Source organism: Armigeres subalbatus, chromosome 2 (genome assembly GCF_024139115.2).
Source record: "Armigeres subalbatus isolate Guangzhou_Male chromosome 2, GZ_Asu_2, whole genome shotgun sequence".
NCBI lineage: Eukaryota > Metazoa > Arthropoda > Insecta > Diptera > Culicidae > Armigeres > Armigeres subalbatus.
This window is the reverse complement of record NC_085140.1, coordinates 74,532,917-74,557,455: the sequence shown is the minus strand read 5'-3', so window position 1 is coordinate 74,557,455 and position 24,539 is coordinate 74,532,917. Positions and strand designations below refer to the sequence as shown.

The window sequence follows — 24,539 nt, the reverse complement described above, 5'->3', positions numbered from 1 at the left end:
TCTGGTTCGAAGGGAAAGATTGAAGATTTTTGCTAACGGTTTAATAAGAGCGCTCGAACACCGGCGCAGCAAAGCAGCCGGTATCCCGTCCGGTCCAGCGCAGAACGAAAATTTCAGTTTCCGGATCGCTCGGCACACATCTTCATCACTGATGGGAAAGATGCCTAAGTCCAGAACATCTCGAGGAGTGTCACGAGAAGCCTCGATGACAAGAGATAGCGGAGCTGAGAAATCGTTGAAAGAGGTCTTAAACTGTTCAGCAAAGAGCTCGCATTTGTCAGCTGGAGTGTCAGCAGAAACACCATTCAGTTGCATTGACGTAGGAAGACCATCTTCATTCCGTTTGGACCTAACAAATGTCCAGAATTGCTTGGGATTTAGACGCAGATTTCGTTGTGTGCGACTGATGAATCGGGAATACAAAAACTGATTATAACTTCTGTATACACTGCTGGCACTATTGAACTGTTGCTTGTTGTAAGTGGAACGATAATTGCAGTACCTCCGAAGTGCAGAGGACTGGCGACGTTTAAGTATTCGTAATCTGTGATTGGACCACGCGGGCTTTCGTGCAGCTCCAACAATCAGAACATGGATAGTAAATGGACGAACGATACTGTCCGTGAAAAAGTCCACAGCACCGTCGACGTTATCAAATGAATTGATGCAATCCCAATCCATTGCAAGTAGCACTTCATTCAATGCAGAGTAATCTGCTTTTAGGAAATTATAACTTCTCGAATCATGTCCAGACTCAAAGGTAATTGGCGGTGCATACGACAACTCCAAGGTAAGCGGAGGATGGTTGACATCAACAAGTGTCAGCGGTTCAAGAGCAGGGCGTATTGCACAACTAGGCAGCACTGCATCGTTTGCCAGAATGAGATCAAGTACACGACCATTTGAATTAACGATTGAGTTGATCTGGGTCAATCCATGAAAGTTGAATCCGTCCAACAATGCGCAACTGGATTCTGATAGACGAGAACGTATCAAGTCAACAGTCGGGTGAGAACTCTCGGCCGAACACCAACGAATCGCAGATTGATTGTAGTCACCGAGCAGCAGGGCCTTGTCGTTAGCCCTGAGTGTAGAATTAACCGTTTCGATAGATTCTAGATGGCGTTGAATATCATCAAAATTGTTCATACGATCAGGTGGCAAGTACACAACCCCAATGCTGATAATGAATCCAGGCATATTGACTCGAACCCATAATTGTTCGAGGGTATCACTAACGATAGCAGAATCACGAGCACAATTGAACTTAGATAAAACTGCGATTAGTACACCACCGCCACGGGTTTTACGGCTATTCAAAGGATTGCGTCGAGCCAAGTTTCGGTTAATACAACAACATCGTAATCTCCTTCGCATACCGCCAAAAAGAAATCGTCGATTTTGGTACGAAGTCCGCGAACATTCTGATAGTAGATGTGCAGACCACCGTTTTCGTTGCTGATGTGGGAGTGACGAGTACTGGAATGTTGGGGAGCATCATTTTCAAACGGAAGAAGCGTGGTCGCGAGTTGTCTAGAATCAGGAATCTTGTCAGAAGATAAAGATGTGAGAAGTAAGATGTTTCATATCACACTTCTCTCTTGTCACTCCTTATTTCTCTCTTTCCACTTTTCACAGTGAAAATGTACGCGAATAATCAAGAGGAAGAAGTGAGAAGTATGACGTCTCACTTTACATTTCTCTTTTATTATTTCTTACTTCTTACTTCTTACTACCCATTATCATTTATCGCTTCATACATTCACCATTATTTGACCAAACGACATTTTCGGCTATATGACCCGTTCAGCAAAAGACATTTACAGTCGTATAACCGATAAGAATATTTTTGACCAAATGGGCCTTTCGACACTCGACCAAATCCTTACGTAAGTTGTTCCAGCAAAAGCGTTGTTCAACCGAACGACATTTCTAGCCGTATGCTCCTAGCGGCTAATCCTAACGTGGCTTTATGACTAAACGACCATTCCACATTCATGTGGACTCATCAATTGATTTGAGGAAAATCTACAAAAAACTCGGATGCATAAAAAATAATTCAGAGGGTGTTAGAAGAGGGGATTGATGAGACTGCATTCCTGGAGATTCAATTGCAAGCCTCAAAGGATTCAAATGGAAACCTTAAAGGAATCGAATGTAATCATCAAATTCTTTGGTTGTAATCATTAAAGATTCGGTTGAAGATCTTTAATATTCTGGATATATAGTGAATGCATTTTTAAAGCTTTTCGAAAATAATCTTTAGAAGAGTTGTATGAAATCGACGTAATTTAAAAAAAATCAAATGATTCGGTTGAATCTCTTAAAAAGTTTCGATGCAATCCTTAAAAAACTCGCTAAATGAATCACTTTTTTTAACTATTTACTTATCGTATCATTTCCTACTTCTCACTACTAACTGTAAGGTAAACATGAGAAACAAGGAATAAGACGTTTCACTTATAATTTCTTATTCTTATTTCCCATTGTTTTTCCCTCTTGTTTTCAATTCCTCAAAAGACTCGCATACAATCCTCAATGGATGTTGATGAAAAAAAAAGAAAGTTCAAAAGATTTGAAAGAAATTGTCGAAAGGATTTAGTTGAAACCCTTTTAACGGACTCGCATACAATGGATGTCTCACAATATCCGGATGAAGTCATTATTTTTTTTCTTCATTCCTGTGTATTTTGAAATTACTTCAGTTCTTCACTTATGCCTTTCATTAAAGATTTGAATTTCTTTGGGATTCCTGAATATTTTTGTTCATTCTCAAAGGACTTGTATGCAATGCTTGAAGGATCCGGAGATAATTCTGAATGAATTTGAAATAGAAATCTTTTACTCTTTACATCTTCTCTACTTCTGTTCTCCTTTTCTTGTTCTTTTGTTCTTCTGTTCTTCGGTTCTTCTGTTCTTCTGTTCTTCTATTCTTCTATTCTTCTATTCTTCTGTTCTTCTATTCTTCTGTTCTTCTATTCTTCTGTTCTTCTGTTCTTCTGTTCTTCTGTTCTTCTGTTCTTCTGTTCTTCTGTTCTTCTGTTCTTCTGTTCTTCTAAACTTTTGTACTTACCCTTAAAGTTAAGATATGTTGCTACTACAATGAGGTTGGCTACGATGATGGCGACCGCTAGGATGAGAATGATCGTTGCCTGTGTGAGTGCCTCCAGGGTTGAGCCGGCTGGCAGGTGACTCAGCCCGTGCATCGTAACTCCTGAAACAGAGACGGGCGAGATGAACATCGTGGGTCATCGCTCGCATCACTTACAGCACTGATACGGTTGTGGTTGCTGTGGGAGTAGTGCGGGTGCGGGCCGACTGATGGTCCATCTCACGCTTTACCTCGCATCCGGTCATGACGTTTTGGCACCGGTAGAGAGAAAATTTGGCCGACTGCTGGCTGCTAGTTCTTGGTGGGGTTCTCCTATTGCTGCTTCCTGAACAAACTCCTCCGGAAGCCACCTTCTTCACCTACCACCACCGGAACACATCGATCTCGCCGGTAATATCTTTCTTCTGTCTCTTCTCCCTCTCGATTCAATCTGAAAATAGAAAGTGGAGGAAATAGACAATCAATGCTTCATTCGTCATTGGAACTGCTAACGCATTTTACAACACAAATCACATCTTCGTAATGGACATCATCCACTCATCAAATGGAAAGAACCCGACGACAGCGGACCATGCCGGCTCAGCTGTCAGTGGCTGGCCATTTTCACGTCAATTAATTTTCCAAAAAGCGCAAATTTAATTTTCACATTGTCCCACTTATCGCCCTTTTGTGCTCGGAAAACGCGCTTAGGACGTTCTGTAGCACTAGCACTAGCTCATATATGGCTGTTGTCATCGTTCATAGTTGAAGGGCATCCCCGTGGGATTGGTTCTGGCACTGGCCACAATAATGAGATTGGAAAGATAAACTATACGTAGCTGCATGCATATGACGAGGCATGGCGGTCTTATTTTCGTACGCTTCTGCATCGTAAATATCGCAGATGTTTGTCATCCGTTTGGGACACATTTTGTACTCTGACCTGAAACAAATTGTGCAAATGATCGTCTGATGTTATACCTATAGGCGGGATGGTCAGGGTGGAAGTTCTGCGTTGTTGACACTTTCCGGAATAGGGAGGTGACATGCTAATGAATCTCTGGAGGATAATTGACCAAATGTTTCCATAGTCGATAGTAGAGTCATGTTGAACCATTCGTATTCAGCGTTTCATTCATGAGGGTGTTAAACGGTTAAATTCAATTAGATACAAGAAGTGTGAAAAACACAGGGAAGTACATAATGTAATTTAAACACTCGCATCTGATGAGCATAAGCACTGGGCGTAAATATTTTGAAATAGTCTCATTGATAGATTTTTATTTTTTTTTTTTCACACGCTTCGGAAAAGTTGGTTAAAACCAAATTTTTATATCCAATAGCTGATTGTTTCTTGACCAACAAAAAATACCATAAATAAATAGAAGTCAATTGTTCGAATAATTGATGATCTAGTATTATCGACAAGTCCAACAGTTCGTCCCAAAAAACACTTCCCTAACCTATGCGCATTGCTACTAAAACACCCACATTCAAAACCCCATGTATGATTGCCATGGAAGCATATACTTATGTTCAAACTCCGTCCTTTCAAATGAGAGTGCCATTCATGGATGAGCTACCGAAAAGCTTCTTTTTCAATGACGAATCGATGTATATTAAAAGCTCATTGGGACTGCTTTATTTAGGAATTACTGGTCGAACATTTGTTTACATCGAACGCAAAGAAAAATATTCCCAAACCCCCGGAAAACAACATAACTCAGCCAAAGCAAACAGCTGGGCCAGGTGAACCTATCCCAATCAGACAACCCGAACTCGGTCAGAAGTTGGAAGGAAGTGAAAATAATTTATCACGGGAAACTTGACAGCTGTTCCTCAGTCCGCTTGCCGTAAAGAAACAGCCCCAAAACGGTTGGAATCCGGCATGATGTGTGGGGAGTGGGAGCTCGTTTCTTTGCGTTATCCTGAATATTAATGAGGCGCTCTATCGAAAACGTCGACCGAGACAGAAGGACGCATAATCGGTAGGTTAGAGCAGCGAAGGTGCAACATACTCATGCACACATGTGCTTTATTCATGGCAGTCGAATGCGGAAATGGTTGGCGAACAGGTGTTTGAGAGAAGAAGTTTTTTGGCAACTGCCCGCCCTTGGATAAAGTTAATGTACATCAGCAAGGTGGGAATCCGCTGCTGTGCACGGGGAGAAGACCTTGACCTAATGCGGTACCCAGGTACATGTTGGTTTCGAGCTGGACGGCAAGGAACGACATGCTGCAGTATGCAGATAAAAATGGATTTCAAGTATGTTGATCGACTAATAATTGAGATGTTGCGTCTACAAAAAAAATCTTGGTGTTACAGTCCTCATTTTTGTGGCAATTTTTGGACTCCAACATGTTTATCATTTAAGCTCATAAAGTATGGGTTCTCAATTTGATAATGGAAGTAAAACAGTTTAATGTCCCCCTTCTACTGCTGGGTTTTTGAATGCATGGTTCCAAAGATACCCAGTGACATTTGGTCACGAGTATTTGTCGGAGTCATTCATGGAGCAAATTTACGGAATGGTAAGAGGTTACCGTACCATGCACCTCCATTCAATATTAATTTAAATTTATGGGATTTGTTTAGGCCGATACAAATAATTAAAAACAATTATGTCGACAACCCCCTATCACCTTCGTCTGATTCTTTTGCCCAAAAATAATATTTTGAGGGGGCAACAAAAAAATTCGAATAATTTTGAGAATTTTCGAAACATTCTTTAACAGATCCGAGGAGTTTATTTTTTATTCTTTTCATTTTATTTTTTATTTTTATTATACCCCCCCCCCCCCCCCCTTGACCTTTCGGAGACCAATAGGACATAATGTTAATTAACTTGTCGGAGCGTGTATGGGGCCCCTAACGGCCTTATTACAATGCTACAAAGGGTTTTAGCTACAAAGGGTTAATCCATATTGATTTCACAAGATATATTTAAAATAATATCAACAAAATTTAAAATCAGGCGACGAATCCGTTCCACAATAACGGAAACCCGAAAAAAAACCTCATAACCATTTGATTTCACACATATATTCAATGAACTGATTCCAAAATTTGATGGTTGTAGCTTGAAAATCTAATTTTTGGCTTTGACTATACGACCCTTGAAAAAGGCCACAACCCATCGGCCGAAACGTCGGGCAAGTAACTAAACCATCGTTTTGATACTTCAGACTGAGAAAGCCATCCTCCGAACAGTACATCCCATCCAGTCGAAAAACACCCCTTTTAATTTTTGGTGGCATGTTAAAGTTAATGCTGTGAAGCATCTCCCTAACGAATTTGCATGACAAAAAAAATTAATTTACAATGTTGTGAAAACTCACATGTGAATATGTACGTTATGTGGAAGATATTGATTTGGAAAATGTATTGGAGGTAACCACTTTCCCTTCGATGGGACTCGAACCCATGACAGAACACATGTGGAAGTGTTGACTTGAGAAATGGATTGCGAGTGATTTGACTATGCGTCCAATTTGGGAATCTCGAGCTCGTTCAGTAGCCATGGGCTTCTGGAAGTACTTGAGTAGGTAGCATAGTATGTGTTGGATAGCAATTCTAACCTCAAAATAAATTGTGGCTGTGCTATTCACATTAAAAAAAAAGATTAATCCACCTAGCAGTGATGATGCCTTTCTCGTGCAATATTTGCCGTCAGCGAATTCCTCATTATCTATAAACCTTTGGAAGTAGTCTTCAATAAATCAAAATCATTCCGTTCTTGAACATTAGTCTGCGAGGTTCTATTCTTTCAAACTCCCTAGTTTAGTTAAATTTTTAAAAACCCTTTTCGTTACATCAGTAATTTAATTGGCGCTGTCTGCAGGATCCGCGAGTGTTCACTCTAAGTGAATTCCGGTAGTGAACCAAACGCGAGAGAACATCGTGTGCTTGTGGTTCATCAAGTGAAAACACTCCTTCGGATCCGGAACAACCCTCCCTGGCTCTTGATACGAGACGGAATCCCCGAAGGATCATCGGGCTACTAGGCGAAGTGACATCGCTACTAAACTGTAAGTAATTGAAGCTAATTATAGCGAAGTGTTAAGTCATAAATCAAAAATTGCAAATCAAAATACTAAAGCAATCTATTATTTAGTTATTTATTCAGACTAAGGCCGAAGTAGCCTGTGCGGTATATAAGAGTCTTCTCCATTCGGCTCGGTCCATGGCTACACGTCGCCAACCACGCAGTCTACGGAGGATCCGCAAGTCATCTTCCACCTGATCGATCCACCTTGCCCGCTGCGCACTTCGCCTTCTTGTGCCCGTCGGATCGTTGCCGAGAACAATTTTCACCGGGTTGGTGTCCGACATTCTGGCCACGTGCCCGGCCCACCGCAGTCATCCGATTTTCGCGGTGTGAACGATGGATGGTTCTCCCAGCAGCTCATGCAACTCGTGGTTCATTCGCCACCTCCACGTACCGTTCGCCATCTGCACCCCAAAATAGATGGTACGCAGCACTTTCCTTTCGAAAACTCCGAGTGCGCGTTTGGTACGGCGGCGAACACTATTCGATCAAAGCGTCTTGCGGAGTCCAAAGTACGCACGTTTCCAGCCACTATGCGTCTCCGAATTTCTTTGCTGGTATCACCTTGCCGTAACCCTCTGCGCGTTTCGAAGGGACTCGAGAATGCTCCTGAAACTCGAACTACGCATATCACCCGATCCATCGTCGCTTTGATCAACCGTGTCAGTTTATCCGAAAATCCGTGTTCGTGCATTAGCTGCCATAGCTGGTCCCGATCGTATCATATGCGGCTTTGAAGTCGATGAATAGATGATGTGTGGGTACGTTGTATTCGCGGCATTTCTGCAGTACTTGGCGAATAACGAACACCTGGTCCGTGGTGAAGCGTTCGCCCATAAAACAAGTGGCAAGTGGCCCTTACGTGAACGGTTCGACTTCTCATAGAACTTTCGTGCGTTATTAGTGCGGTGCAGTTGCTCCGTCCCTTCACGGTCTCGATCTTCCTGCTGGCGCTTTTTCCTCCGAAAAATCGAATTTTAACTGCTTCGCGCCCGTTTATATCGTGCCCCGTTCGCCCTCGTGCGGTGTTGCAGCAATCTCGCCCATGATGCATTCTTCTTCTCAAATAATTGCTCACATTCGCCATCATACCAGTCGTTTCTCTGATCCAGGGGCACCGTGCCAAGTGCAGCGGTCGCGGTGCTACCAATGGCGGATCGAATATCTCTCCAGCCATCTTCAAGAGACGCTGCGCCTAGCTGCTCTTCCGTTGGGAGTGCCACTTCCAGCTGCTGTCCGACTTCGACGCGTGTTGTACACCGTCGAGAGTTTTGAGCGCAGGCATACTGCAACGAGGTAGTGGTCGGATTCAATATTCGCACTGCGGTAAGTGCGGACGTTCGTAATGTCGGAGAAGAATTTACCGTCGATTAGAATGTAGTCGATTTGGTTTTCCGTTTCTTGGTTAGGTGATCTCCATGTGGCCTTGTGGATATTTTTGCGGGGAAAGAAGGTGCTTCCGCGGGAGGCTGTGAAGTTTATGCATCGTTGGCCGTTATCATTCGATACGGTGTGCAGACTATCCGGTCCGATGACCGGTCTATACATTTCCTCCCTTCCTACCTGAGCGTTCATGTCACCGATGACGATTTTGACGTCCCGCAGTGGGCATCCATCTTATGTCTGCTCCAGCTGCGCATAGAACGCTTCTTTCTCGTCGTCGGGTCTCCCTTCGTGTGGGCAGTGCACGCTGATGATACTATAGTTGAAGAAACGGCATTTTATCTTCAGCTTGCACATCCATGCGTTGATTGGCTGCCACCCAATCACACGTTGGCGCATCTTACCCAGCACCGGTTCCGAACTCGGTGGTGCTGCCACGGCTTTGGTAGAAGGTTGCCGCTCGATGCCCGCTTTTCCACACTTTCTGTCCTGTCCAAAAAATCTCCGGCAGCGCCATGACGTCGAAGTTGCGGGGATGTAATTCATCGTAGATCATCCTGTCGCAACCTGCAAAACCTAGCGACTTGCAGTTCCATGTTCCAGGCTTCCAATCGTGATCTTTTATTCGTCGCCTAGGTCTTTGCCGATTATATCGAGTCGCATTATCTCTTATATTGTTCGTAATTATTGGTTTTCCAGGCGGCTTATTGGGCCTGCGCAAACCTCCTGTCCAGGGAATCAATTTTTTTGGAATGCGCATGCGAAACAAGCGACAAAAGAGAACCAACGACAAAGCTTTGTTTTTGTCGGAGATAATAATGGCAAAGATCCGAAAAAATTTGTCAGCAACAAAAAAGAAGACAATTTTGTTGCTAACTTTTCATCCCGTTATTTTGCATTATTTCTAGAGCAGATTTCGGTTTTATGCTATCATAGTTTCTGCTGTTATGGAAATATTCGAGAATCGAACAATGATTACAAAATTAGCATCGTATTTTCGGAAATATCAGAGCATGCAAGGCAAATGATTCTTGTCATGTTGTGTTCGGGTTCTGATAAAGGTTTGTCGTTAGGTGTGTAACAAGCATAATTACTTATCAAACAAGGAAAAATTCTGCATTGCTTGTTCGTTATACAACAACACCATTCATTCTTCTACGAAACTAAAGCCCCGTGAAATATTTTATGGTTTAAAAGATGAAATCGAAAGACCTACAAACATTGATGCTATTATTGAATACCAAAATAAAGTCTATGACGAGGCGGTTTTAGCAATTAGAAAAACTCAAACTTTCTTACCATAATGCCGACAGAGAGCAACCCCCAATATTGGAACCCGGCTCAAGTGTTCTTCAGAGGACATCCGGTATAAAATCGAAAACAAGGAAACAATTTAGTCAACCGTAGTCGCAACCAATCGGAAACAAACATACGTAGACTCAAAACAGCGAAATTTACGCCGCATTAGGAAGTGAACAACCGTTCCCTCTACTGATAATTTAACACTATTTCAGGAATAAGCTACCCAAGACAGTCACTTAGTGCGTAAAAAGCAATTGAGAAAAACATACTAATTCATTTTCATTTTTAGGCAAGGAACACGCTTTGGATACTCTCAAAAGGAGCATAAAGAATGGATCGTTGGAACCTCAACCTCATGACAATAATCGTCCTCACTATCATCCTGCATGGAAATCCTCTCAATCCATCAAAATCACTAACCTGGCCCTAAACCCCGGACTGCTCACCCATCAGGACGGTTATAGTTTTCTGAAAAGAGGCGAACACAAACTTTTCTACGTTACTGATCTAGAATGGTACAAACCCATCTTCAGAAACCTAGAAACTCTGCGGGAGAACTGCCTAGGGCGTGGTGGGATTTAGCAGTGGGCTCTGCTAAAATCCCTCCCAAAAAAACACATGTGCCCGTAATCAGACTCTATCAAAGCGACTGTGTGCCGCTTCAAAAGCACAAGCCCAGGGAGTGCTACTGGCATATCAGGGTTGATATCAGTAAGACCCTGATTATGGCATACTGGTTGCGTGTATTGGTCTTGTATTTGGATATTGTTATATTGTGAAGCGAGGGCTGGCAGTCTGACATTCTACTCTCTTAGTAGGGCCGGGTGACACCGACTCGAAACGGCGAGTGGGCTAATGGCTAGGCTGTCTTCCGTCCCATAAAAACGTGGCGGGCCTTGTAGCACGCTGCCCAATCCTGCCATTCAGTTTTGCCTACTGGGTGGGAGTAGGCTCAGATGCCCTTTCCTGACTTGCGCTGATCTGGCTCTGAACACGCAAGTGTCAACCCTCGCATGGCCTCCCTGCTTTGCGCAAGGCAGGCATAGATAACCATGGGATCACTAAAGGCAACTACTCCAATAGGATTCGGCGGCAGACGCAAGGGGGACAGCAATGAGCATTGAACGTAATCAGTCTTTGAAGCTGGAGGTGACGGACTTACTTACTTTACTTATGGATCCTGTACACCTCCGGTGGTGCAAAGGGCCGACTTGAAAGATCTCCATCCTGAGCGATGCCCGGCTATCGCTTTAACCTGTTGCCAGGTTAGATTTCGGTCGACTTCTTTTATTTCTTTATTGAGGCTTCTCCGCCATGAGCCTCTGGGTCTGCCTCTGCTGCGATGTCCCGCTGGGTTCCAGTCTAATGCTTGCTTACAGATTTCGTTTCCGCCCCTACGTAGAGTGTGGCCGACCCAGCCCCACTTCCGATCCCGAATTTCTGTTGCTATCGGCCTCTGGTGACAACGACGATGGAGCTCGTTGTTTGAGATCCAGTTGTGAGGCCACCAGGCCCGAATTATATGACGGAGGTGACGGACCCCTTTGCCAAAAGGGGTCTAGCGAGGTCCCCTATTAAAGAGGGGGCGAGTGGAGTGATGGCTGCTGCTATTGGCAGTACCGAAGAGTCTCCAGTGGTGGTGGGGAGTAGCCCTGCCTGCACGCCTGACGAGCCACTACCAGGGATACGGGTGGTGTCCGAGCAACTCGACGAGATCATCGAGTTCGTAAGCGGCAGGCAGAACACCAACAAGGAGCTTAAGCAGAGCCTGTTGGTGCTCCGGCAAGCTGTTCGTGTCGCAAGACAAGAACAGAACGCTTATATCAGGCGTGTAGCGGCAGCAGATAAGGTAGCCAAAGGTACGCAGACCAAGGCCCTCTCCTCCCCTACCGGTGTTACTGCGGTGAAAGAGGCGACCGCCCTTACGGCCAGTGAGGGCAAGAAAACGCCAAGTTCGAAGCGACCCAAACGCGCTACCATTAAGGCGAAGCGTCGCCTGGATGGTGCACCGGAGCCTGAAGGGCGTGTGCCCAAGAAGGCGAAAGGCACTAGACAGGCACAAGTTGCTGAGCCACAAGCTGGCCCCAGCCAGCCATCGGTACTCGCCGAAGGGGATGCGAATCCTTGGCAACTGGTCAGTAGGGTGCGGAAGTCAAACACCCCTCGACCTACGAAGAAGGTGAGAGACAGAGGCGAGGCATAATTGGTGAAAACCGGCAAGGACAAATACGCCGATGTCCTTAAATCGCTGCGAGCGGCCGATAGCCTATCGGCCCTGGGCCAGGACGTGCGCAGCGTTAGACGTACCAAGAACGGTGAAATGATCTTGATACTGAAGCGTGGCGCGCAATCCAGCGGGGTGGCTTACAAAAAGCTTGCCCAAGAGGTCTTGGGTGACGGCGCTCAGGTCAGGTCGTTGGGTGCGGAAGTAAGCAGCTGGACGAGGTCACGACCGCGGAAGACGTCGTCTCTGCCGTCAAAGAGCAGTGCGGCACAGAGGTTGAGCGGTCCTCTATACGTCTAAGAGGGGGATTCTTTGGTACGCAGGTAGCCTATCTCAGACTACCGGTGGCTGACGCCAAAAAGGTCACGGAGAAAGGGAAGCTGAAGATTGGCTGGTCAGTATGCCCAGTAAGCGTGCTACAGCCACCTTCAGTGGACAGGTGCTACCGGTGCCTTGAGTCCGGGCACAAGTCTTATGACTGCAAGGGCCCAGACCGAAGCAAGATGTGTCGTCGCTGCGGCGAGGAGGGACACAAGGCGCAGGAATACGACAAGGCACCTAGGTGCCTTATCTGCGCCAGTAAAAAGCAGGCCCGGAACCATGCTATGGGCGGGCCTGCGTGTCCCTTCGGAGAAGCCAATCGGAAAAAGCCGTGCAAGTAACACAGCTTAATCTGAATCACTGTGCACCTGCCCGGCAACTGCTGTTGCAGGCGGTCTCGGAGTCGAGGATCGATGTCGCCCTCCTGTCCGACCCGTACAACGTCCCTGCCGACAATAATGGCAACTGGGTGGCGGACGGGTCTAGGTCGGTGGCAATCTGCACAACGGGAAGGTACCCCGTTCAAGAGGTTGTACGCACTCCTCCGCGGAGGGTATCGCGATAGCCAAGATCAATGGGGTGTTCTATTGTAGCTGCTACGCCCCACCAAGGTGGCCAATGGAACATTTCAACCAGATGATCGACAGGCTATCGGCCGACCTAGTAGGTCGGAGCCCGTTCGTTATAGCGGGAGACTTTAATGCTTGGTCAGTGGAATCAGAGGGGACAAGCGTTACTCGAGGCACTTGCAAAACTCGACGCAGTACTTGTCAATGACGGAGCCAGTAGCACATTCCGTAGGAATGGGGCCGAGTCATGGATAGATGTAACGTTTGTCAGCCCCAGTCTGGTCTCGGACCTGGACTGGAGGGTAGACGAGGGCTACACTCATAGTGATCACCTAGCAATTCGCTTCAAGATCAACTATGGTGTGCAGCGTCCGAGGGCGGGTGATCCCTGTCAGGTCCGTGGGTGACAATGCGAATCCGTGGGGTGACGCCTATAGGATCGTGATGGCCAAGACCAAAGGGGGCTCTTCACCCCCCGCACGGTCACCGGACCGGTTGGCGAGGATTATCGAAGTACTCTTCCCGTCCCGAGCCACAAGTCCCTGGCTTCCTCCTGCGCTGCAAGGCGCTGGGAGTGTGGCCGAAATGGTGGCTCCGGTGACGAACGAAGAGTTGCTCGCAGTGGCTAACACCCTTGCGATGAACAAAGCTCCAGGCCCCGATGGAGTTCCAAACAGTGCACTCAAGGCAGCGATCATAGCGAACCCGAACATGTTCAGGCTAGCTATGCAGAGATGCCTGGATGAGTGTTGTTTCCCTGAGAGATGGAAAAGGCAGAAGTTGGTACTGCTGCCGAAGGCCGGGACGCCTCCGGGTGACCCATCGGCGTACAGACCAATTTGCCTGATCGACACGACGGGTAAACTGCTCGAGAGGATCATCCTCAACAGGCTCACCCCGCAGAGGGTACGGATGGCCTGTCGAGTAACCAGTTTGGTTTTCGGAAGGGTAAGTCCACGGTGGACGCTATCAATTCAGTCCTCAAGACTGCAGAGGTAGCGATCCAACGGAAAAGGCGAGGAATTCGATACTGTGCGTTGGTGACACTGGACGTGAAGAACGCATTCAACAGCGCAAGCTGGGATGCCATCGCGCTCTCGTTACACCGGCTTAGCCTGCCGGTGGGACTGTACCGGATCTTGGAAAGCTACTTCCAGAACCGTGTGCTGCTATACGAGACTGATGCCGGTCAGAAAAGTGTTCCTATTACCGCAGGAGTACCGCAAGGGTCAATCACATAACATATGTGTAACTCGGGTAGCAAAAGTTGTACCCTTATAACACTTTTTATTTGTTATACGGAACATCGAAACGTCAGAAGATAGTATAACAGTATTTGATCTAACAAGGGGTCACGCGACTTATATTGTATATCTGAATACGATTCGCGTTGGAATTATACAAAAGATTTTCGCTAGTGGCGTTGGGTGTTTAGGAGCTGAAATTGTTTTTTTAAATAATTAATTGGAGATTGGGGTAAACAATATTAAAGAAGAAAAGAAAGGAGTTGAAGGTATGTAACTGATTTAATATTGTATTGATATTGATTCGACAAACTCGAAATCCATTCTTACGCCGCGCACGGGCTGCTAACCAGTAAATGAACCAGTAATTTGTTTGGTGTTTGGATGAAATATTATGTTTTTATTCGAAAAGTATATCAAATGCTCATTCATTGTCATAAGCATATTTATTAACCGCATTTCTCAAACATTTCCCATGTGTGGCGTCTCTCCCAGTGGTGTGGTATCGCACCCGAATTTTACTTTTTTTCTAACATGTGTGTAACCGACTTTTTGTCTTTCAAAAGTCTTCTACAGTATGTTTCCTTAAACTATCAATAACAACAAGTAGAGTTTCATTTATCGGATTATTTTGAAGAAATATCGATTTTTAAAAAGGTGATGCCTCATCTAGATTTCTCGCTTAACTTTTTCAAAAGGACCTAAGTAACATTTTTTTCATGAATTAATTTGAATAGCGCAATCAACAGAACAACATGAAAGCTTTTGATTGCAGTACTCCAATTAATTCATGAAAAACATGTTACTTAGGTCTTTTTGAAAAATTAAGCGAGATTTATCCTCAGTTAAATGTTCAATGCTCAGTTTTGGTGTTTTCTGTTTCCTTTTTACATGTCGTTGAAATTGCTCTACTTTTGGTAAAGAGTATTCGGAATACTATCAACCCAAAAGCAATATTCTAATAATGAAAAGAATGCCATGAAAAGAGACAACATTAATATCGTACATCGTAATAACCTATTCAGATTACGTGTTTCATGACATGATAAAGATTATCTTGATGTCAATGTTGAATCATCACATTTTCATTTTATATGATATCCAAATTGGAAACATCTCACAGTTGCGATGCTCTCCTGCATTATGATAAGCAAGCTTGCTTTCGGTCGATTTATAATTTATAATGTTGCTTCTAATCTATCTATATTTTGTGATTGTTGCGCATCGTAGACAAACATTGGTGTACCCCTCGTCATCCTTTCGAAAAAAAAAAACCGAAGACTGCGTATTTGAAGATTCGTTCCCAATGTAGAACAGTTCTAAGGAATATATTTTTCTACACATGTTGAATAAAATCTACATTTTTACCATGTTGACTCAAAAATATTATATCTATTTTAGACGAAAATTTCATCAAAAATCGCCTGAAAATAGAAGTTTACTCTACAAATAAATCAAATTAGACTTCATCAAATATGAATTGGTTAGTAACAGCATAGGAGAGACCTTCTTTTGGATGCAATCCGTCATTTTTAAAAACAATGTAAAAAATTGACGATAGAAAAATAAATATCATTATACTTCGGCTACAGATCTTGCACTTTGTAGTCTTGGAAAAAAGTGTTATAATTTTCTGATCATATGGTATTTGTTTACACTTGAAAATGACAGAACGATGTTCCCGTTCCAAATTATAACAGTTTTGGCTCATCAAAAGGGGGTCAACTTTCGGATTGGATTTTGTTCGAAGATCCACTTATGTTATGTGGGTCAATCCTGGGCTCGGTACTATGGAACCTGATGTATGACGGGGTTCTGAAGCTAAAGTTCCCTCCTGGTGTGAAGATCGTCGGCTTTGCGGGGAGTCAATCCCCGAAGTAGAGCTAACCGCAGAACACGCAATCAGCACTGTGGCGGACTGGATGAGTGCGAGAGGCCTTGAGTTCGCTCAACATAAGACGGAGGTGGTTATCGTCAGCAATTGTAAGTCGGCACAACATGCAGTTGTACACGTGGGACACGTCGCGATCACTTCAAAGCGGAGATTCTTGGGGTCATCATAGACGACAAGCTTACCTTCGGTAGCCATGTCGAATATGCGTGCAAGAAGGCTTCGACTGCTGTGGCGGCATTATCGAGGATGATGTCCAACAGCTCCAAGGTGTGCGCCAGTAGACGTAGGCTACTGGCAGGCGTTGCCGCATCTATTCTTAGGTACGGCGGCCCGTCCTGGGCAAAAGCACTGGGGGTAACCAGTTACCTGCGGAAACTGGAGAGCACCTACCGCTTGATGTGTCTCAGGGTGATATCGGCCTACCGCACGGTATCGCACGACGCATCCTGCGTGATAGCGAGTATGATGCCAGTCGGGCTGGTCATCCGGGAAGACGAGGAGTGTTTTGACCTACGTGGCACCAGAGGAGCCCGCGAGCGTACCAGGGTGATTTCGGTTGCCAGATGGCAGCGCGAGTGGGATAACTCCTCGAAAGGTAGGTGGACCCACCGACTGATTCCTAACATATCAAGCTGGGTGGGGAGACCCCATGGGGAAGTTCACTTCCATCTGACACAATTCCTGTCAGGCCATGGCTGTTTCCGACAGTACCACCATAGGTTTGGGCACGCGGAGGTCCCCGTCTGCCCTGACTGCCCAGGTGTTGACTGTTCGTATGTCCTCGTTTCGACGTCGAAAAAAGAGCAATGCTAGACGTTTGCGGCCGGGACACAACTCCGGATAATCTTATCCAAAGGATGTGTCAAGCGGTGGAGAAGTGGAACGCAGTCTCGACTGCAACCACTCAGATTGCCTGCAGCTTGCAGAGAATCTGGCGCGCCGAGCAACAATCGACAAGCATGACTAACTTGTGATTGGTAAGTTAGAGCGAAAGTGCCGAACGCGAAGAAATGTGTGAATGGTCTGCCCATGCAGAGGTAATGGCGCAGCGGGTGGCAACCGAGATCGTCACCTCGAAGCATGGCAGAAGGGTGAATGAATAGGTGTATGTATGGACTGCACACGCCGCGCTGGGAGTAGCGCAGGAATGTTGGTTCCTACGACTACTGATACCCCGCGGCGTGGCAGAGGAGTGTGGGTGAGCATCCAAGTCAGTCTCACATGGTACGAAAGGAATGAGTTGAGTTGAGTTGAGCTAGTCTCATATGGCATGAACGAGGTGAGTCAGACTCACATGGTATGTCAGAAGTGGGAACCTAAGTGAAATGTCCCACAAGGGATGCCAGAGGGAGTGTTAGGTCGAATGACTAGAGAAGTATGTGTCAGCGCGAACTGAATGAAAGAGGTGAGCAGTCTCACATAGTATGATAAAGGTGGGCATTAGAGTGATTCAAATTTTGACTTTTTCGCTCCTCTATGCTTAAACGATGACATTTGCTGTTTTATTAATCCTCCTAAATTTTTAGCTGATTTTGATGTAACTAGACCGAGCTCGAGCAGTTTGAAGTTTGTATGAAAATTACTATGAAAACAGTCACTTTTGGGGAAAACCGTTCCGTAACGTTACTCATTAAGTTCTAAAAATATACGACTTTATTGGCAATATAGAAAATGTTGCAATGAAACTGGTCGTCTTTGTTGCGAAACGATTCTGTGCTTGTAAGAAAAGTAATTGGGGAAATACTGAATCGTGGTAAATTCAATTTAACACGTAAAAGAATAACATCAATATCAATAATGAGCATTTGTTTTCTTTATAACTTTGATTACAAAAGTCAGATCACTTCGCAACAACAACTGTCCTATAACTAAGGAAGTATTCTATGAAGTCATCAGGTCGATGATAGAGGTGAGCACACAAGTCAGACTCATAGGAGCGTTAATGTGTGTGCAAGCATGGAGTGCATGAGCGTGAATCAAGGGTTTGGGTGGGCATACAAGTTAGACCCACATGGCATGAGGAGGGTGGGCACACAAGTCAGACCCACACGGCATGACAGAGGTGCAACAGAGTATGTAGGGTGTGTTTGAGGGTGCGATAGAGCGAGCACCCAAGTCAGACTCGCATGGGACGGGTGCCTGTGTGAGCGAGAATGAGCGAGTACGTTTAGTACTCCCATCCCCCAGAAGTAGTACTGGGAGGTAGTTCCTGGGGGAAACGATGGTGGATCCCAAGGGAGTTTAGTCGGTATTACCGGTATGGTCGAGTCTGACACTCCAGTACACTTCCGTGTGGTAGTTTGGCAACTACAATGCACGTGTACTGGGTTAGTGTGTAAATGCATTCTCCCTTGTAAAAAAAAAACCTAGAAACTCTCTTGGAAACCACACAGAAATAACCGATCCGTTGAATTCAAAGTTAAGCAATACTCTGGAACTTTTTAACGATCTCCAACATAAATCCCGTACCAAACGAGGATTGTTCAACTTTGTCGGATCGGGAATCAAAATTATTACTGGAAATTTGGAGGACAATGATCTCATAAAGATTTAAAAAAATATTGAACAATTATTATCTAAATCAAACAATTTAATTACGGAAAATAATGAACAAAGACTTATAAACTCACAAGACAGATTCAATAGGATTATCAAGAGGTTAAACTTTCAACGAAGTCAGATTACCAAAAACTTAATTGCAGCTAGGAATAATAGAGTAGCAACAGATTTCACTGTTTTTAAGGAACTGTTCAAAATTAATGTCAGCCTAGGCTTTTAAAAATCGCATCTAAATGATATTTTCGAAGCCATAAAATTTTCTAAACTTCAAGTTTTTTCGAAACACATATTATCATCATTAGAATTGGAATTCACTTCAAACAAGTTAGAAGAAAAAGGGTTAATTATAAATAGCTCAGAAAAATTTATGACTTCCTAGAAGTTTCCGCGTATCATAACCAAATATAAAATTGTATTCGTTATATCCATACCATTATTAGAAAATAAGTTGTTCGAAAATTTTATTTTATAGCCTTTACCAGTAGGAAACAAAATTTTGAAAATAACATACGCCCACGTTACGAGAAGCAATAGTTCCACCTTCATCATCAGCAATAGTTGCAAACGGATTCAGAAAAGCTTTGCAAACAGGATAATTTGGTCGCTATTACTCACGATAGATGCATTTATTATTTACTCAGAGGACAATCAGCGAATTGCTCGTTCACAGAATGTACCAACCCTTCCGAGATAAAACTCATTACTGGAAATCTCATAGTTTTGAAAGCAGTCAAGTCGATTGAGGTAAGAAATACTTGTGGATTCTCTGACAGGAACTTAACAGGATCACACCTTATCGAATTTCATAACTGTTTAGTTCATTTAAATGGATCTAAGTTCGAGAACTCCGAAGTGGTCCAAACAGAGTCCCCTATAATATTAGCACTCGACGGACTTTTCATAGTAGAAAGCAGCTTTGAACCAACCCCGAACCTCGAAGAGGTTAATATCAAAAACAGGAAATTCCTGGAGCACTTTATCACCGCCCACCAAATTGGCACGAACTCATCATTCACGATTTGTACTGGTAATTACCATAACCAGCCTGATAGTCAGGACTTCAGGAGAATGCGTTCCCAGAATCTCAAATCTGATCTTCAGAAGGTACGAACAGAGACGTTAGAAAATGCCAAGCGAAGCAAACCTGAAAGGTCAACATCTCTTACGAATCGAGACGATTCTTTTTTAAAGCGGGGAGTAGTTATCGAACCCACTCCCTCACTCATCAACACATCGATCAGCACCCTGGAGCATAAGCTGACTCGAATCCAAAAACAACAACAACAATTAGCCACATCCATCAATTCGTTCCACCCGGCAACCGAATCCAGCACCGATGTCAATGGCGATCGTCAGCAGTAACCACTTGCGGACGATCGTATTTCATTGCACAATGCGTAGCAATGTAGGACTTTAGGTAGTTGTTTGGTGCCGTCAGCGAATTCCTCATTATGTACAAACCTTAGAAAGTAGTCTTCAATAAATCAAAATCATTCCGTTCTTGAACATTAGTCTGCGAAGTTCTATTCTTTCGAACTCCCTAGTTTAGTTAATTTTTTTTTAAACTCTTTTCGTTACATCAGTAATTTAATACAATCACGCACCACACGCACTACCTTACCGAAGTAGGGACACTTCCCATTCCAATTGGCACTCCCTGGGCTTCTGTGCGCTTTAAGCGGCACACGGTCACTTTGATAGGGCCTGCTTGCGGACACATGTAGCTTTTTGTAAGGGTTTAACAGAGCCCACTGCCAGACCCCACCACATCCTAGACATTCCATTTCCGAATCAACCACAGGTAATCTACAAGAACCTTTGCAGGTTACTCTGGACAATTTGTAAACATGACCTGTGGAACAGGATATTGAATTCTTTCCGGAGAAAACTGATATGGTTATCTTTTAAAAAACATAAGCCGACAAACTTCCCGGTTCGACGGATGGGTAAGACAATCACTCACAACTTGTGTTTTCAATAATTCAGGTCAGGTTCAACTCAAAACACTTCCGGTAAAAACATGTATCTGACACAAACAATGCATGAAACGAATCAACTTCATACGAACAATAACGGGAACCGGGGAGCACATCCCATTGTAGCGAACAACTATCTATCATTACAGTTCTCGAAAACAGTAGTTTTTGTCTCCAATCCGCGACAAAAACACACACGTTGAAGCTTCAAAGGATTCAGTACTGCTGTCTTCGTATCGACGTCCTTATGGTCTATTGGGGGTGGGAAGGAATTGATGATGCATTCACTAGCCCACTGCAAGCCAAAAACACATCTGTACTTGTCACTAGTTCATGCAAGGCTTTTATTGGAATCTGGGAGATAGGTTCTATGGCCTAGGTTCGCCTTGGTGAACGTTTTGCCAATGTGATACGTATGAAATCAAGCTTTATCTGGTAGGTATAAAAGCGAATGTCGCAAAAGAGGATTCTCTTCATCGAGAAAACTAGTCACTGCTCATAATTTATTACTAGATTATGAGAAATTTATGGAAAGATATAAAGCGCCAACTATAAGACCATCAAGACCACCAAGTTATTTCATAACCATGAAAACCCACTTTTATAGTATGAAGCATCCGTCGAATGATTTTGGAGGTTTTTGACAGTATCGTCATGAGCAATTCCTCGTATTCTTAATATAAATTAGGTTCGATTAATTCGAATCTGAAAATATTGCACTTCATACAAGTAGGCTCAATCAAACGTGTGGAAAAAATCACAAAGTAATAACACCTCTAAGAGACGAATGCATGTATAAGATATAAGCAAAAAAAAAGCTTATACTGCCAGTCAACCGTGAATGAAAAATCTCCCACATAACTCAACACATCCAATGCGGAAGAAAGCTTCCAGGTTTTCGTACCTTGTTTCACTAGTAATGAAGCGCTTTGAATAATTTAGCAATTAAATAATTGCGTTCGAACGAGGGGATATATTAAATTCTTCAACCACCACCGTAAAGTCTGCCATGTGCGATATAAAAATGTATAACAGAACAGCAGTGCGATGAAAGTATCCAAACGGCAGGCTTTCCCACTGTTCAACCGTCCGGCGTCCGGCGATGGTGTAGAACGGCAGTTGACATAGCACCACTCTAAACCGTGCCTTGTTGGTGGGTCTGCTGTGGGCTTTCGTGCACGAAATGACGGGAAACGAGCGTTATTTGATTTTTTTTTTAATTTTCCAGGGCTATATTCTTCGATCATAGAAACAATATATGATTATAATACGATGAGGATTTAAGGAAACAATCAGAAGATAGCGCTCTTGACAAGTGATATGACTTAATTGTACACTTAATTTAAGAATGCCTCTAACGCATTGAGATGCGAAAATAAACACATGATGAAAACATATTGTACGTATGCATATACATACATCCTTATACATATTAGTAAACATAGAGAAAAGGTAAAGGAATAACAAAATGTTCGTAACATAAATAGCCGGTAAAACCCTGGGAGGGAAATCGCTTATCATCGTGGGTGTGACTAAATGTTAAATGGTAACAGTTAGAGCGTCAATTCGAAATAACAATAAATATGATAAATTATTTTTAAAACTTATTTCCGTTTTCCTGGTTGCACCATAATCATCAATAACCTGGTGTAGTGGCTCGCGTATGAAATGAATGTTTGCGAGCAATCAAAAAAAAAAAATATGTTGCACGCCATAGCTAATCCGCATCGCAAGTCGTTTTTTATGGGTGTGGATCATGAACTGCATATGCAGATCTTTATCCACGAATCAGATGCTAATACGGTGCTAAACGCCTTGCATCAGCAATTGGTTGATGGAGCGTCAATAAGCATTGCCTTTTAGCTATAATTTTTGTAGTAAAATCGTTGTAATAAGCGGAAAAGTAATGGAAAATATTGTTGAGTACCTAAATATACATGAGAAAAATGACAATAATTTGTTTAAAATCAAATTAGAGTCAATACATAGACCGCATATGCATTAGGTTCTAACGTTGTCCCTTATGCAATTTGAATCTCACTTATCCACCCAACACATGTTTAAATTAGTTTTCACCGGATTATTATTCGGCATTCTGATTACGTACCCAGAATTTGCAGGGGGAAGTGACGAACACCTAAGCCATATAACGCTAAATTCTTAAACTATTTGAGTTATTTTACAATGTTCTAAAAACTCAGAGGTGAATACATTATGTGGAAGATTTTGATTTGAAAATGTGTTGGAGGTAACCACTTTCTTTCGATGGGACTCGAGCCCTCGACCATTAGTACGCTAGACTGGTCCTATTAACCAACTAAGCTACGTCCTCCGTCGGCCTTCGCAACATAGCGGCTACTGAATGAGCCAAAGATTCCAAAATCGGACGCATATTCGAAACACTCACAAGTCACAGCCCATTTTACAAGCCAAGTATTTTGATTTAGAATTTTGGTGCAAAATTTGTACGATTCATAAAAGCGTACCCTTATATCGGACACTGTTGCGGTATACTCAAATATGATCAATTCCCTATTCTAGTAATTGTAAGGTTATTGGACTTGTCAGATAAATTTGCATGCTTCTCTTCTTCATCTTCAATGACTCTTGGAACTTGGCCTGTTTTTCAACTTGGTATTCTATTAGCATTTCCTCAGTTACTAATTAAAATCTTTTCTATGCCCGCCATTGAATGAGTATCTTGTGTGACAAGAACAATGGATATACCCAGGGAGTAGAAAATGCTTTCAACCTGAAAACATTCTAGATAGGCCCGAGAATGGAACTGGAAATCCTACACCTTTGCTCACATAGCTAACTGGAGACCTCTAATGCAGTCAACCTAAAATGTCCACCTTTTTCAATGTTCAATTTTTGTTCTCCTATTTTCTGTGGCTCCTCGAAGCCTCAGCAAAGAGAAACAGTTAAATTAAAGTAAATTACACAATAATTATGTGAAAAATGATTATTTACTCACATGAAAAATTTCACTTTCATACCGAAATCGACCTCAGACTATCTTTACATAAGATATCACACTAATCATGATTGTTGTTCAAAATATGACTTAAATTGACAATTTCTACCTAATTAGAAGGGATCTAATTGATTTTAATATTGTTGAATAAAACCTTCCAAAGTAAGCTAAAAAATTGAAATTTGAGAAATATTTTTTCCAATCTTCGATTTTGAAAAGGAAAACCCTCAACATGGGGATCTGAAATTCTATTCAGGAAAAGGGTTTTCAAATAACTTTCCTTGTCCTACATAAGACGTTGGTAAAACTTTTAGACGTATCGTTTTGACAAGTGTCCGGTATTGGGAAGTGTCCGGCGCAGAAGGATCTACCCCTATTTTCTGCTCAGACACTCTAAAATATTTAATTTACATTTGAGAAATAAGTAGCAAACATAAAGCCAGTTTGTTTCATGTTGGTAATGATCGAATTATCTAATTTTTGTGATGATTGATTATTTATTCACTAGCTCACTTTGTCTCACCGAAAATTTATCAATTTTCAGACAAATATTGTTGCGTTTGCGTACACAATTTATTTATATCGTAAGCAAACCGGTTCATCAGAATGATTTTGATTTTTTACTGCTTTACAATTTATTAAGTAAGCAAACAAAAATTGGCGTGAACAGATTTTTTAAATTCAAATTTTCTATTTCATCGAAAAGTTTGAGTTTTGATTTTCAAAGTATTTTAGTTTCATCATAACATTTTTCCTCGTAAATAGAAGAAGGAAGCGCATATAAATTAGCAAAAAAGCAATCTGGTACGATAACCAGAAAGTGATGTAGGAGTTGGTAAACTAACCTTAAAATACCCCTTATTCCCTTATTCGCTTATATGCTGACCAGGACAGCTTGTTATTTTATTTGCTATCGAAACCGCCGAGATAGCTATCGATACCCTCGTCTG

At 43.1% G+C, this 24,539-nt stretch overlaps 1 protein-coding gene across 4 annotated transcripts in view; it reads right to left on the bottom strand.

Moving 5' to 3' along the window:
• Window positions 1-24,539, bottom strand: part of LOC134209110 (G-protein coupled receptor 52) — a 241,358-nt gene that overhangs the window by 21,290 nt on the left and 195,529 nt on the right. For 3 of the 4 annotated variants that reach the window (XM_062685090.1, XM_062685089.1, XM_062685091.1), the window contains exon 2: window positions 3,074-3,542. In XM_062685090.1, the coding sequence (XP_062541074.1) occupies window positions 3,074-3,242 (169 nt within the window). In that variant the 5' untranslated portion in view covers window positions 3,243-3,542. The remainder of the gene's footprint in view (window positions 1-3,073; window positions 3,543-24,539) is intronic. The other variant, XM_062685092.1, reaches the window with a different exon arrangement.